Source organism: Delphinus delphis, chromosome 11, assembly GCF_949987515.2.
Source record: "Delphinus delphis chromosome 11, mDelDel1.2, whole genome shotgun sequence".
Classification (NCBI taxonomy): Eukaryota; Metazoa; Chordata; class Mammalia; order Artiodactyla; family Delphinidae; genus Delphinus; species Delphinus delphis.
The window spans coordinates 44354983-44369720 of NC_082693.1; the positions used below are offsets into that span (position 1 = coordinate 44354983).

The following is a 14738-nucleotide window of genomic DNA, read 5'->3' on the forward strand; positions in this document are numbered from 1 at the left end:
TTCCCCAGTGGAGGTGGGGTAATTATTAAAGACCTCCCTTGTGCTCACTGGCTGAAGCGTTCACAGTGTTAATAGGGTCTAGTAGGGAGATGGCCCTCAACCTTGTAACCATTCCAACTTGTCCCCCTTCCCTGTCCAGGTTAATGGAAAACAGTCTCCTCCCCCTCTGTATTTTGGGGAGGCCAGATTCTTCTATAACACATCAAAAGGACCACAACTCATCCCTCTTCTCTCCAAATTGGTATGTGTCCCCTCAGATTCAGCACAGTCTTTTTTTAAACTCCCCAACGAGCTTCTCCATGCTGGTCTCAGAAGAGGATGGAGAAAGACCTAATTTCCTTAGGACTCCCTTTGCATCTGAATAGAGAAGGCTGGGCTTCCCAGGCTTTCCCCACCACCCCACTGCCCTTAGAGACTTAGTCCAAGAACCTCATCCACCGTCCCCCAACAGCCCCTTAAGCCCAGAATCACAAGATTCTGGATGCGCCCTCCCCCATTCCCTGACTCTGGGGCAGGAGCGTTCTTAGGCTGGACCGGCCCACCCCAAGTCCAAGAGGGTCGTTCCCACCTGGGCTGGTGCTGAGGTCGCACCCCGAAAGTCCGGGAGAGATGGAGTGGGGTGAAGGCTACAGAAAAGCTTTAGATGGGAGTTAGTTGAACTTGAAGGGCTAAACGGAGCAGGGCCTGAAAGTGACTCTAGTCTATGATAGCCCCCAACCCCCCTTACTACGGGTAAGGAGAGTAGTTGGGGTGGCGGTTGTTCCCCCTCCCACTGGAGGTTAGGATGGCGTGGGAAAGCGATGGTTCCAGAGGGGAGGAGGAGAAACCCGGACCGCGGGAGATTTTTCTGGCGAGGAAGGAGCGGGGGAGGGGGAGATCCTGGGTCCGGAATAGGAGGGGTACCCGGGAGAGGTTGGCCGAGAGGCGTGAGAAGCCTCCGGATTCCGGTCGCAGAGGACAGGGGAGAAATGGACGAGTAGATAGTGCGGGGGAGAGAGGAAGGGCAGCTCCCGCAGGGGGAGGGTCAGATCCCGAGTCCAGGGCAGCGGGGATCCCGGGGCAGGGGATCGCAGGGGCGGTCCGCCCGGGGGCTCTGGGACCAGACGTGGGTTCCGGGCCTCACCTGGAGCAGGGCCGGGCGGCGGCGGCGGCGGCGCAGGTGGCCGAGCCGGGCGGCGGCGGCGCCTCCTCCCCCAGCCCTGGCCGGCGGCGGCGGTGGCGGGGGGGTGGCTGGGGTGGGGAGGTAGCACTTAAAGGGACAGGAGCTACTGGGGTAGGGACGAGCGCTCGGGTAGGGCTGTCGCGAAGAATCCGCTGAGGGAGGGGGAAACGGGTGGCGTCTCCTAGGGGCCCGAACCAGGAAGGATCCCAGATGGAGGAAGAGAACAGATCCCAGGAAAAAGAGACAGAAACTTCTGCGGTCAAGTGGGGGATGGTGATGGGTCCGAACTGGAGGACCTGGGAGAGCTCCACCCGCTCTCCGGAGGCACCGGCAAAGATCTCTTCACAAAGGAGGGCCAGGAAGGCAGTGAGAGTCGCAAGGACTCCGGAGGAATGGAGGTGTCGGAGAGGGAACTCAAGGCCGAGCGTGCTGGGGGTAACACACAGCGGCCCTACTAAATGAACAGGTTCCCTGTGTTTCAGCTCCTCAGGGGCTCAAGCCCTACAGCCGTGGAGAGACGCAGCCTCCTTCCCCCAGCACGACCCAAGTTTAAAAACTTCTGCAATCAGGAAGCCAGGAGGGCAAAGACCTCCTAGGCCTTTCAACCTCAGTCCTGCCTCTCTCTGTCTTCTCAGTGACTGAAGCATGGGGATCGCCAGTAGCAGCCCTAGTGAGGCTGGTGTGGGGCCGTGAGAATCGGCTTTCTTCTAGTTCAGTTCTCCCCCAGCCGCCACCACCCTTGCGGCAACCTCTGGGGCAACAGGAAGCAGCTGCTCAGTGCAGCCCCCCACCTGGTGGTGGGTCAGGGTCAGGGAGGGAAGAGGGCAGGGACTTGAAAGGCTGGGGAGAAAACAGGGGGAGAAGCACCTTAAAAATCATCCAGTGCGACCAAAAGTGGGCTTTACTTTTGTGGGGGTAAAGCCAGCAGTGAGTGCTGTGAAATATTTCTTGAATCTCAGCAGCTTAAGTGGGAGGCGCAAGGGGCTGAGGCGAGGGTGGTGAGGTGGGGAAAGCCCCAACCTAAGGTACACTCTTAAGCTCTTCCCCAGAGCTGGAGCTGGCCAGTGCTCATGACCCCTTGGTCGGCAGCCTCAACAGCTGAGCCCCTGTGCCCCTATAGTCTGGTTTCCCCTCCACCCCCCAAAAGAGCAAAGGTTAGGCCCCACCCCTGCTGAGTCAGCCAGGGAGGGAGGTAGGCATCCCTCAGGCCTTCCCGGGGGGCTGGTCCTCATACTTACCCATGTCGGGCTGGCAGGGCTCCAGGGCTGGGACCACCCAGCTCCTCACTGTCCTTGGTTCCCCCTTCACGTGCAGGCTGGTGTTAGATCCTCCCAAACTGTGAGGTGGGAACTAGCACGAATCAAAAAGCCAATGTATGCTTCCTGCGAACCACAGCCTGAACTGCTGTAGGGTGATGTCCCTGTGTGACAGACTAGGGTGGGGAGGGAGGAGGGAAGGGCGTGGCTTTCTCTGGGTGGAGAGGGAGGAGGCGGTGAGGACAGGGCAGAACCAGGAGAAATATGGAGGAAGGTTAGATCTGTGTTGACACCCCAGTGGCGTGGTACAAGAAGAGAGCGGTGAAGGGGGAAGGAAATAAATAGTTGCAGCTAGTGAGAGGGAGAAGGTTCTCGATGAATGCTAAGAGACATAAATGTATGGGGGGAAGGGTGGAGGTATGATAGAAACAACCTTTAGGTTCACAGTTCCTAGGTCTGCATCTGGATAACATGGGAAAACACAGCAGAAAGGGCGGACCCATACCCTGGGGGCTTCTGCACCAGCTTCTTACCCACTCCAGAGTAAGGACCTAGAGGATGTGCCCCCAACCCCCATAACTCAGCATTTCCCCAAATCCAGGCTTTTCTAGGAGCAAACTACTGGACACAGGCAGCTCAGGGGCTCCACCTAACGTCCAAATCATGACACAGGAGAGACGTGCCAAGGACGTCAGAGGCAGATGGGGGGAAACTCAGAGGCCCCTACTCCACCCCTGGCACCTCTCCCAAGGCTCCTCCCCAGCCTTCAGCCCCCAAGGGCCTCTGAATTGGGATCTGTTTGTCCTGCCCTGCTTCTACCCGACTTGAATGCCTCGGGGTGGAGCTTATAGATTCAGGCTCCTCCTTAGGACAAAAGCCCCAGCTGGTTTGTAAACAGTCATTAGCAAAGAACCACATCCCAGCAAATGGCCTTCATGGATTTCAAAATGGTGAGATCAGAGTTCTTGCAGAGCCTCCAGTCCTACCACCACCAGAGGGCAGTAGGAGATGGGTCTGGGCCCAGAAAAGAATGTTTTAAGGGGCATCAAATCCAACCCTGCACTTGTTTGAAAAGGTGGGTGTACTTTTGAGTAATCCTTGCAATCCTGCATGTTTTGGTGGGCTAAGATGAAGGGAAAATTGTCTAATTCCATTATTTAGTTCAGAAACCCAAGCCCAACACCACTGAAAATTACTATTCTCCTGTAAGATTCTTTCCCCAATTTTCTTAAGGGATTTTAGCAGACCTCAGAATAGGCCCCATGGTACTTTATATTCTGCATTGCCTCAAGGAATCACAAACATACTAGTCTTGCCCAAAATATAAGTTAGGAGGCAGTAGTTAGGAACACCTTCTGAAAAAAAGGAAGGTAGAAGATAGAAAAGAGGGCTGTTTTGACTCAATTTTAATCCTTCAGAACATGTTATCATTTCCAAAAAATTTCATTCACTGATTAACCCCTGCCTTCTCTTAGAATAGCAGTTATTTCTAAACCCAACCCATTTTTCCCAAAATGCTCTTCTAAAAAGTCCTTTGGCTTTTTAAAAAGCAGAAATGCACTATATACAAGAGGCAAAAAATCAACTTCCTTTGAACAATGACATAAAAGGGCAAAAGATGAGGCCCTACTATTAAGATCACATCATCCCCAGGAAACCCATTCACAAGACTCACAGCTGTTCATCAATCCAAGACAATGGCTTTTCTTTTTTGATGACCCCATTTCAAATATATATGGCCTACTTTGTGCTGTTTCTTGTGTGTGGTTATTCTAAAATTACTATTAAAAACGTCAGTGTTGGCTGTGTTGTCAAGACCAAGAAAAACAGACAGATGCTGAGAGATGTACTTTTTATTGGAAACCTTAAATACTCTTCAGACAGAACACTATGTCTTCAATCAAGGCTCTCAGGAATGTGGCCTACAGAGAAAACTGCAATTTCTGGATTAGGAGCAAGGAGACGGACAGCACGGAGGATGAGTGCTTAGTTTGCCAAAAAGACCCTCTCAGGAGTGCTCTTCAGCCAGCTTATCAGCTTTTGCCACAGCTTCTTCAATGGGTCCCACCATATAGAAGGCCTGTTCTGGGAGATGGTCATATTCACCTACATGGAAAAAAATCCAACTGGTGAGAAGTGAAGGATATTATCAACTTTCTGCAGTGGGTACATACCTCACCACTTGAGGCCACCAGTCAGAATGTGGTGAAATCGTGTCATCTTAGGTATCTTTTCTTAAATTTCCCTCACAAATCCAATTTACAAGACATGACGCTACAGTACAGCTTAAGAACAAATGGTCCATAGTCATATAACCTGGGTTCAAATTCTTGCTACTTTGGCTGTATGATATTGGGACTGGTTATTTTAAACTTTCCATGCTTCAAGTTTCCTAATTTGTAAAACAGGATAATAATGCCTTCCTTATAAGGATGCTGTAATTCACTTAGAAGAGTAGCTAGCATGAAAGCACTCAGTAAGTCTAAGTCTTACTCTCAGACATTGAGTATTTCCAAAGAAAACTGATGGGAAATAACTTACTTTTATATAAAAATTATGTAATTAGGCACAATATATTTATATATTGCTTGATGGTTCCTGGAATGGGAACACAGCACAGCAAGCATTCAAGGGATTGCAGTTTCTTTGCCATTTTACGTTCAGCCTTATACTTGAAATCTCACCTGCCAAAATCTGCTGGAATCCTTTGATGGTCTCCTTCAGGGGTACCAGTTTCCCCATATGACCGGTAAAGACCTCAGCCACCTGGAATGGCTGAGACAAGAAACGCTGTATTTTCCGTGCACGGGACACAGTTAATTTGTCTTCCTCAGAAAGTTCATCCATACCCAGGATGGCAATGATGTCCTGGAGGGATTTGTAGTCCTATGAGAAAACAAGATTAAGAGAGGCCTAGTAAACATTTACATTCCTCTAATTTGGACAAAAACCTAAGGATTAACACAACTTTATATTCACACTGAGCTCTCTATACAGCATTTTAGCACTTTACTGCACTTCTTAACTGAAACAAATTAGTTACTTGGGGGTCATGAGAGCCCTCAGCTAAGATCAGTGTCTTCTTTCCCTTACTCCGAGTCTATTAGGTGGTGTTAGAAAATATTGGATTCCAAACGTGGAGTACCTGGAAACTCAAGAGACCTCATTAACACTCACTAGGAACTGCTGGTCTCATCTTTTCTTGCTCTAAAGCAAATCACAAATCACCAGGAGAGATACGGTCCTAATACAGTCCCCAAATTCCCTTTATGGCCACTGATCTCACCTGCAGTACTCACCTGTAGGATCTTTTGTACCCCACGGGCAACATCATAATGCTCATTGCCAACAATGTTGGGATCCATGATGCGAGAGGTGGAGTCCAGAGGATCCACAGCTGGATAGATGCCCAGCTCAGCAATAGCACGGGACAGCACAGTGGTAGCATCCAAATGGGCAAAGGTAGTGGCAGGGGCAGGGTCAGTCAAGTCATCAGCAGGCACGTAGATAGCCTAAAGTCAAGAACCCATGAAGAGCAGCAGGAAGCCAAGTAATTCTACTTAAGCCATCCCCTTTTCTGACCTCTCCTCATTATGTCACTCTTATCTTCTCAGCATTCAAGAGTCCACCTCAAAAAATGTGGACTCTTATCACCCCTAATAGTGGCTGAGTAAGCTTATAAATTATCTAGTCCCTCCAAGACGTGATGAAAGAATTTTCATTGTTATTCCTTTTGTTCTTCATCCTACTTTTTAACTCTATTGTAGTGATACCCACTTTAATAGTAAAAAACAAAAACCCTTGCACTATTATACTAATTCATCAGGAAAATGAACCATGAAAGTTAATAAAATTTAGACAAACTTCTAGATAATTTTTACTATATACCATCTACATACATTTGAAAATTTGTAGTAGTTAGTGTAGTCCATATTCAACGCTCAGTTTCCATGTAGCTTCAAACTCCCCTTCAGGATGGAAACCACTACTTTGTGATCTACATTTACATGTACACCTTCAATTAGTTTAGATGAGTGGTTTCTTAATCTTTTAGGGTCTTTAACATGCACACGCAGAATTTTACACATTATTTCAGGGAGCTCAGGTACCTACTTAAAAGCCTTTTGAGATATAAGTAACTAGATTTTGTACCTTTCTGTACATGCCTTTAAACAAATTAGACTTTCATCCATTTAACTGTTCTCACCTGTACAGAGGTGATAGATCCTTTTTTGGTGGTAGTGATTCTTTCCTGCATGGTACCCATGTCAGTGGCCAGGGTAGGCTGATAACCCACAGCAGAAGGGATTCTGCCCAATAAAGCAGACACCTTAAAAAAAAAAAAAATCTTTAGCCTTATCTGCATCATTCCATAGAAAGGTCAAATGAACCAGGTTCTCTCAAGCCTTCTCTCTTACCTCTGAGCCAGCCTGGGTGAAGCGAAAGATGTTATCAATAAACAGTAATACATCTTGACCTTCTTGGTCTCTGAAGTATTCAGCTACAGTCAGTCCAGTCAGAGCTACCCGGGCCCGAGCACCAGGCGGTTCATTCATTTGACCGTACACCAGCGCTACCTGCAGTAATCATACAAATTCAGAAATTGTGGCAGAGGAGTGGGAAAGCCATATACCCAAGGTCCCCAAATCAGAGAAACTACCAAAAAACCCTCCTTAGATGTCTATGTTTTTGTTCACAATTTTCCCTTTTAGAGATGTAGTTCAAAACAACATGAAAGGTAATTTCTTATAATTACGGAGGCAATATTCTTACAGTAGAAAGGAAATAAATTGTAAGTAAGTGAAAGGCACAAAATAGGGTAATCTGAGATATAAGAACCACCTTCAACTCCCCCCAAAGTTAGCTTTCAAATGATGGGTCTATGTACCAAAAACAAAGACTAGAAATATCAAAGAAGAAAACAAAATGTACATTAGTGTATTAGAAGCTGGGGGAAAAACACTGACAAATTTCATTTGTAGGTCCTGGGACAATAAAATGAAAATATGGAACATGGCTTCACCTAGCAATGCAGTCAACTGCAGCAGTTTCCTGGCACTACTTTGTGGACATCAATCAGCTCAGTGCTCACCTTGGAGGTGGCATCTTTTAAGTTGATAACACCAGACTCAATCATTTCATGGTATAAGTCATTGCCCTCACGAGTCCTCTCACCAACACCAGCAAACACAGAGTAACCACCATGGGCTTTGGCAACGTTGTTGATTAACTCCATGATCAGTACTGTCTTGCCAACTCCAGCACCACCAAAGAGCCCTAGGAGAGGTTGAGAAAAAAAGAATAAGAGTTTTGTTTCCAAATAAGCAAACTTCAAAAAAAAATTTTGTTTGTTTCTTTCCATCTTTTCCCTTCTCAGAAATGGCATCTGGCATCAGCAAACTCAGAAGAACGAAAGTCAGAAGCTACTCATCAGTGAGGGATAGATCTCAGTACCCACTTTTAACACGGTAGGATTTTTTCCCACACATTAGGTTTGTAAAATATCTACCCACCACTAACATACCAATTTTGCCACCCTTGGCATAGGGAGCCAGCAGATCCACAACCTTGATACCAGTAACCAGAATTTCCTGCTCAACACTCATCTCCATGAATTCAGGAGCCTCAGCATGAATAGCAGCAAATCTGTAAAGGCAGAAGATCAGTGTCTATTCTTCTTATTAAACAGTTCCTCTCAATTCTCAAGCCTAACTCTGTACTCATAATCTCATCTCTTAAGTAACATTCTAGACAAAACTGTCACCCACCATCAAGCCCAAATATTCTGCAATAAAGGGGATTTCATCACCTCAGGAAGCAACAATCCCATTCCCTGACAACCTTAACTGCCATAAGGTTTTCCTTTTACAGAGCCCTAACTTAACAGCACTTCTTCACATACCAACAAGAAATACAAAGGCCACTGGTATTAAAATGAACTGAAATAATCAACTTGGGCCCTAAGTAGCAATTTGATTTTTTCTCTCTTTTTTTTACCATCAGAACTTCTGCATCATTAATTTTCTTCAGAAGAAGCTGCATTGTGTGGTTTTAATAAATGAATATATTGGTACTTTAAGTATTCTCTGCAAGAAAATTCTGCTATAGTAGAGGCTGTCACCTTAATGTATAAAACTGCTAGGAAAAACAGTTCCTTTCTGTGTAGATGCAACAAGAGGGGGATACTCACTGTTTGGTTTTTATGGGACCTCTCTCATCAATAGGTTCTCCAATGACGTTCATGATTCTACCCAAGGTCTCAGGGCCAACAGGAATTTTGATTGGTGCACCAGAATCCAGGACTTTCTGGCCTCTAACCAAGCCTTCTGTACCATCCATGGCAATGGTTCTTACTGTGCTCTCACCTGTCAGATAAAGCATTGCAGGGTTATACAGGACATACTGGCTTCATGATATTTAATGAAGTGTAACTGGCATTGAACACCTAAGTCAACCAAGACTCCTTCTCAGTACGTAAATGTGGCTTCAGCAAACTCAGAAGAACGAAAGTCATTTTGATAAAATCATCATAGAAGGAAAACAGCTTAGTTTTGGGGGATATTTCGGTCAAACAAGATCTTTACTATTCCTAACACATTCTACTTACCCAAATGCTGGGCCACCTCCAAAACCAGCCTGGTCTCCCTGCCTTGCACTTCCAGGGCATTTAGGATGGGTGGCAGTCCCTCATCAAATTGGACGTCCACCACTGCACCAATGACCGCCACGATGCGCCCAGTGGCGGTGCCTGCCTTTGGCGACGGAGATGTTTGAGCGGCATAGTCTCTGGCTAACAGACAAAAAAGATATGGAAGCAGCTGGGGTTAGGACAGTTAAAGGTCATCGGAAACCCCGACATAACTTGCAAGTACTGGTTAATACAGCCCAGGCCCGACCTCCTTCCGCTTGCACGGAAGGCGGGTCCAGAGGGAGGGCCGCACTGGAAGCGGAGAAAGAGCCTGCACCATCTTCCCATCCTCCTGCACAAAACCCCATTATTCGAGGGCTCGGTGCCCCCATTCCACGGGAAGGTCAATGCACCTGCCCACACTTTTCCGTCACACAACGCCCCCTTCCAAAATGAGACGGAATTAGATCGGTCCTGTTCTTGTTTTCCCGCCGTTAGAGGGCAGGGCGCTGGCCCTGGCGTCCTTCTAGCACCACAGATCCCTTAGGCCCAAGCGACTACCGGCCCCAGGCTCAAGGTCATGGGACGGCAGAAACGAACCCAGCCCCTAAAGCACGGCACTTACCAGGATGCAGCGCTGCCGGAGCGGCCCGCAGTAAGAGCTGGACTTGAGGTAGCGGCGCTGAAGGGCTGAGTCCCCGAAAGGCCCCAGAGGCCGTGGAAGCGGCCACACGACCCACGAGTCCCAACATGGCGGAGCCCGGGTGGCGACTGATCCCTGCAGCAGTCTAGCCTCCAACTCCCCACAGTTGGGGGGCGAGGCCCACCCTGCAGTAGGCATGGCCACTGGATGATCTTGCTGCTCATCACTCTCAGCGCTGCTCCTATAGGCTAATAACCTCTCATCTTCTCAACCATTGGCCAAAATTGGTGCTAATCTGAATTGCTTTTTTTTTATTGGACAGTGTCTGGTTAGGTGCAACCCTCAGAGCCTCGAAACATAATTGGACAACAGGGATGTCAATTGGAGAGAGTACTTGGCGGAACTGCGTTTAGGAAAGGGACCGAGTTCCTGTGGGGAAGCCCTTTGGCTGTAACTGGCTGTCCTTGAGCTCTCTCCTTAGATAGGACCTTGAGCTAGGTGACAGTCTCAAGGGCGGGGTTAGGGAAGTGGTGGTGTCGTGAAGCACCACTGACTGACCTTGTCTGTTAGGATCCTTCTCTAGGGGCAAACGGTTTTTCTAATTAGCGAGATTGGAAGCTTTCAGATAGGTCAGGAATCCAGACAGAATTAAAGCTACAAAGAAACTCATGTAACCAGTCGTTTAACAAATGTGTGCTAGGCATTGAGGAGGCAAAGATAAGTAAGACTTAGGACCTCTTTTAATGAAAGACAGATGAGTAAAAAATGCAATCAAGTGTGATGGGTCCTGGTTAGTATAGGGTAAAATGTATGGAGGAAGAAGGAGGGGATAAATTTGGGTCATCTAGAAATGTAGGAGGAATTGTCTCTAGGTGGAGGAGGCTGATAGATTGGTCGCAAAACATCAGTAGAATTCCTAGGGTAAAGTAGGAAGGAAGAATATTCCAAGCACACATTTGCATTAAACAGCATGTTCCTTTTGTGGAACTGTAGGTGAGGAAGGTCAGAGGTGAGAAAGGGAAAAAAGATAGTAAAGAGATGAGTATAGAGAGAAGCCAGAACCAGTTCTCAGGGTCTCAGATGGGAGCGGAGGCTGGGCAGTGGTAGGTGTGTGGTCCTTGAGCATGAAAAATGGTAAAATAAACAGGACATCCTTTTCTATAGTATTGACTTTATTCAAGGTATTTGGGGGCAGGGTGGGGGAGACCCTTAATCTATTAGAACAAACATGGCTAAATGGAGTAGTTCAGCATGAAGCTAGTTCCCCAGACTTTCTCTGGCCAGCACACATTAGTTCTCATTTTTATGCGTGATAGTGAAAGTTTCCTATTTGACAGCAAGAACTATCAGAGAATGTAAAGGAGAAAGCAGGAATAGAAGAGAATGTTAAATTTCAAGTGTCTTTGGTAATCTTGCCTAGTAAGAGGGAAAGAACCCAAGAAAACAGCAACATGTATGGGGCAGGTAGAAAAAAATAAACTATGTAAGGAAGCAGCAGAGGAATAAGGAAAAGACCAAAGAACATAGTATAAGAATCAAAAATAGAGAATGTTAAAGAGAAAGTGGTCAATAGTATAAATCACATAACCATTCTATAAAATAAGGGCTGTAAAGAACTGGGTTTGGCAACTAGGAATTCATTCCACGGTAATGTGGGGTCAAAGGTACTTTCAATGGATGCAGGATATACATTTTTGTTTTGCAATTTGTGCTCTTCCCATTATGCTGGGCAGCATCCCAGTTAATAGGGACCTATATATTTTTCACTTGCCTCCCTCGACTATTAGAGTTGAAGTTTCTATAGATAGGATAAGATACTTAAAAGAGTATTGCTACTGGAGCCATATTGTGTTTTTTTTTAATTTTAAAAAATATTTATTTCGCTGTGCTGGGCCTTAGTTGCAGCACACGGGAGTTTTTTGGTTACAGAATGAGGGATTTACAGCATGTGAACTCTTACTTGTGGCACGTGGGATCTATTTCCCTGACCAGGGATCAAACCCAGGCGCCCTGCATTGGTATCACAGAATCTTAGCCACTGGACCACCAGGGAAGTCCCAGACTGGGTTTAAAATCTTGTTTTTGCCACTTACTAAACTCACTAAGTTTAAAATCTCTGTATATCACTTTCCTCATTATGAGATAATCTCATAAGGGCGTCTCAAAAATTAAGTACATTACAATGTGAAAAGAAGCATTTAGAACAATGTCTGGCGTCTGGCACATAGTTAGCACTGTCTTTGTGTTGGCTAGTATTTTTACTTACTATTGACATAGTGTTAAGATCCTTTGGTTTTGTATCACCAATTTTGGTCGTGGCCAAAATTTTATTAACCGTTAAACATTTAAACTGACAATCGAAGTTTCAAAGTGAAGATTTCGACCTAAATTTCCAGGTTAACTGAGGCTCATCACTTTTTGAAATGTATTTACACATTTGTCTTTTTAGCAGATTATCAGGAAATTTAACTGTTCTTTGGGCAGCTGGGTTATAATTAAATCTTTGTACCAAAATGCAACGCTAAATGCTTTCAATGTTACCGAGGCATATTTCTCCACTATGCTCAACTTTGTAAATTGATTTTTCTAACTTCTTTGCTGTCAGTTTGGCCCCAGCAACCTCAAGTCCTCTTCTGAAATCAGATAACCTGCTAAATTTATAAGTAATACTGTCTAAAATAAAAGTAAATAAACTTGATTAGCTTGGTTTGAGATAGGCCTTAACAACAGTACTTCTGAATAATGTCATCTATTTTAGAGTTCTGACATGTTTTGGTCCTACTGGTTTCTTACCTGAAGTTAATTCCAAATGACTGACCCCACAATTCATGGCTGAAAACCTTATGAATTCTATCTTAAGGTGAAGATGGCATTTTCCAACTTTCTTTTGGCTGCGCCACATGGCTTGCGGGATCGTAGTTCCCCGACCAGGGATTGAACCCTCGGCAGTGAAAGCACAGAGTCCTAACCACTGCACCGCCAGGGAATTCCCTACCAATTTTACTGCCATCCATAATGGTCATGTTCCACATTCTTTCACTACTCTGCGAAATAGTAAAATGTCTTTGTCTCTACCGTATTTCTTGACAATCATCTTGAGTGATTTCAAATTCCAGGAAAATAATCCAATCAATACCCTAGCTTCAGAGTTCTTTAATCTCTTCAATTCCAACTAGCTTAGCACTGACATTTCATGTAAGTATCCTACTCAAGTTCTACCTCAAAATTTCAATATTCTCTTGTCAAACCACTTTTTTTTTAACACAAGTAAAACATGAACAAATTCTAAGTATACAGGATTAGAATAAATCCTTTCACAACCCAAATCTCATTCCCAGAAATAACCACTAAAAACGTTTTGCACACATCCATTACTTTCTATCCATCCATGTACATAAAACATGTGCACTTCCAATTTTTAGAAACTTCAGTGGAAGCACACTACAGAAAGCTTAAGTTTTCTAATCTTTATGTTTTGGAGAACTTTCTGTGTCAGTACATTTAACTTTATTGACTGCAGCTACACCTCATGCCATAAAAATGTGTAATAACTTATTTTACTCCATTAATGGTTATTTGGATTGTTTCAAATGGCTATTACATGCAGTACTGAATGAAAAAAAGGATATCTTGTAAACATCTGAGTACACCATCTACTACTACCTTTAGATTCCTAGAAATAAAATGCTGGCATAAAATTATGTTCGTTTAATTTATTTTTGGGCCATGCCACAAGTCTTGTGGGATGTGGGGTTTAGTTCCCCAACCAGGGATCTAACCCGGGCCCTATGCAGTTAAAGTTCAGAATCATAACCACAGGACCGCCAGGGAATTTCCTAAAATTATATTCATTTAAATGAGATTCTGCCAAATGCCTTCTAAAACATTTTGCTAATTTCCCAGGTTCCCAGAATCCTTGCCGAAACTTTTTTTTAAAAATGTGCCTAAAAATTTTAAAAAAAGGGCCTAATACTAAATGTATGAAATTACTTTATTGACGCAAGTTGCATTTCCCTAATTTCTAAGACAATACTTTGTCATTTTTATTTCTTCAGTGAATTACCTATCTCTACCTTTTGCCCATTCTTTTCTATTGACTTGTCATGATTAGTGCTCTTCAAATGCTTTGTTCAATGTTGTAAATATTTTATTCAAGTATATCACTTACTTTTTAACCTCAGTTACCTTTTGATGTCTTTTTTTTTTTTTTTGGCCACACCACGCGGCTTGTGGGATCTTAGTTCCCCGACCAGGTAATGAACCTGGGCCCTAAGCAGTGAGCATGCGGAGTCCTAGCCACTTGGCCAGCCAGGGAACTCCTGACCCATGTTACTTTTAATATTAGATTTTCTTTTTAAACTTTCCTTTGTAGCTTTTACATTCTGTATCATTCTTGGAGGATTTCCTCCTATCATTAATAAGAATTTGAATTTTTTTTTCAGTGAGTGGGCCAGGAACCACCAGCATCAGAATCACCTAGCTCTGCTTTATCTATGGTAATCATTAGCTATACGGGATTAAATTTAGTATAAAATTAAATATTCAGTTTTCAGTCACACTAGCCACATTCCAGATCCCTACCAGCTCTATGCAGCTGGCAGCTACTTTATCAGACAATGGAGAGGTACAGAACATTGCATCACAAAAAGTCACATTGGATGGAGCTGATACCTCAGCAGGACTAATTCAGAATCTGCCTTTTAGATCTAAAAGAGAAGATGTCAAACTTCAGCACACATCAGAATCACCTAGAGGGCTTAAGGCAGATCACTGGACTCTACTGTCTCATTTCTCATTTAGTAGGTCTGTGCGCGTGCCCGAAATTTATGTATCTAACAAGTTCCTAGGGGAGACTCATGCTGGTAGCCGGGATCATACTTCAATCGTTGTCAAGTATCAGTTAAATTGCAAATTCCTGGGCCCCACATCACCTACTATACGAAAGCCCATCTGAGGGCTGGGACTGATGAATCCACATAGTCCCATGATTTTGATTGTCCGAGAACCACCAAGGTCTAGTTCTACGGAAAAAACTAGAGCTATGAGGCT

General features: G+C 44.9%; 2 protein-coding genes and 2 non-coding genes across 8 annotated transcripts in view; all 4 read right to left on the reverse strand.

Moving 5' to 3' along the window:
- The window catches only part of BAZ2A (bromodomain adjacent to zinc finger domain 2A), a 33917-nt gene extending 31409 nt beyond the window's left edge, over window positions 1-2508 (reverse strand). For 4 of the 5 annotated variants that reach the window (XM_060025017.1, XM_060025016.1, XM_060025014.1 and 1 more), the window contains exon 1: window positions 2401-2508. The gene's annotated coding sequence lies outside the window, so the exon portion shown is untranslated. Of the gene's footprint in view, window positions 1-1123; window positions 1168-2400 lie in introns of those variants that run through there. The other variant, XM_060025012.1, reaches the window with a different exon arrangement.
- Window positions 2509-4256: 1748 nt separating this feature from the next.
- Window positions 4257-9831, reverse strand: ATP5F1B (ATP synthase F1 subunit beta). The gene is made up of 10 exons (XM_060025023.2): window positions 9672-9831; window positions 9026-9208; window positions 8609-8783; window positions 7943-8064; window positions 7511-7695; window positions 6837-6995; window positions 6626-6748; window positions 5718-5930; window positions 5103-5304; window positions 4257-4524 (listed from the first exon to the last, which is right to left on the reverse strand). Exons 1-10 carry the CDS (start codon window positions 9796-9798, stop codon window positions 4427-4429), a joined length of 1587 nt encoding a protein of 528 aa, XP_059881006.1. The 5' UTR covers window positions 9799-9831; the 3' UTR covers window positions 4257-4426.
- Window positions 7787-7857, reverse strand: LOC132434628 (small nucleolar RNA SNORD59). Its single transcript, XR_009521348.1, has one exon. It is a non-coding gene; the product is annotated as a small nucleolar RNA SNORD59 (small nucleolar RNA).
- Window positions 8881-8955, reverse strand: LOC132434627 (small nucleolar RNA SNORD59). The gene has a single exon (XR_009521347.1). It is a non-coding gene; the product is annotated as a small nucleolar RNA SNORD59 (small nucleolar RNA).
- Window positions 9832-14738: the final 4907 nt, after the last annotated feature.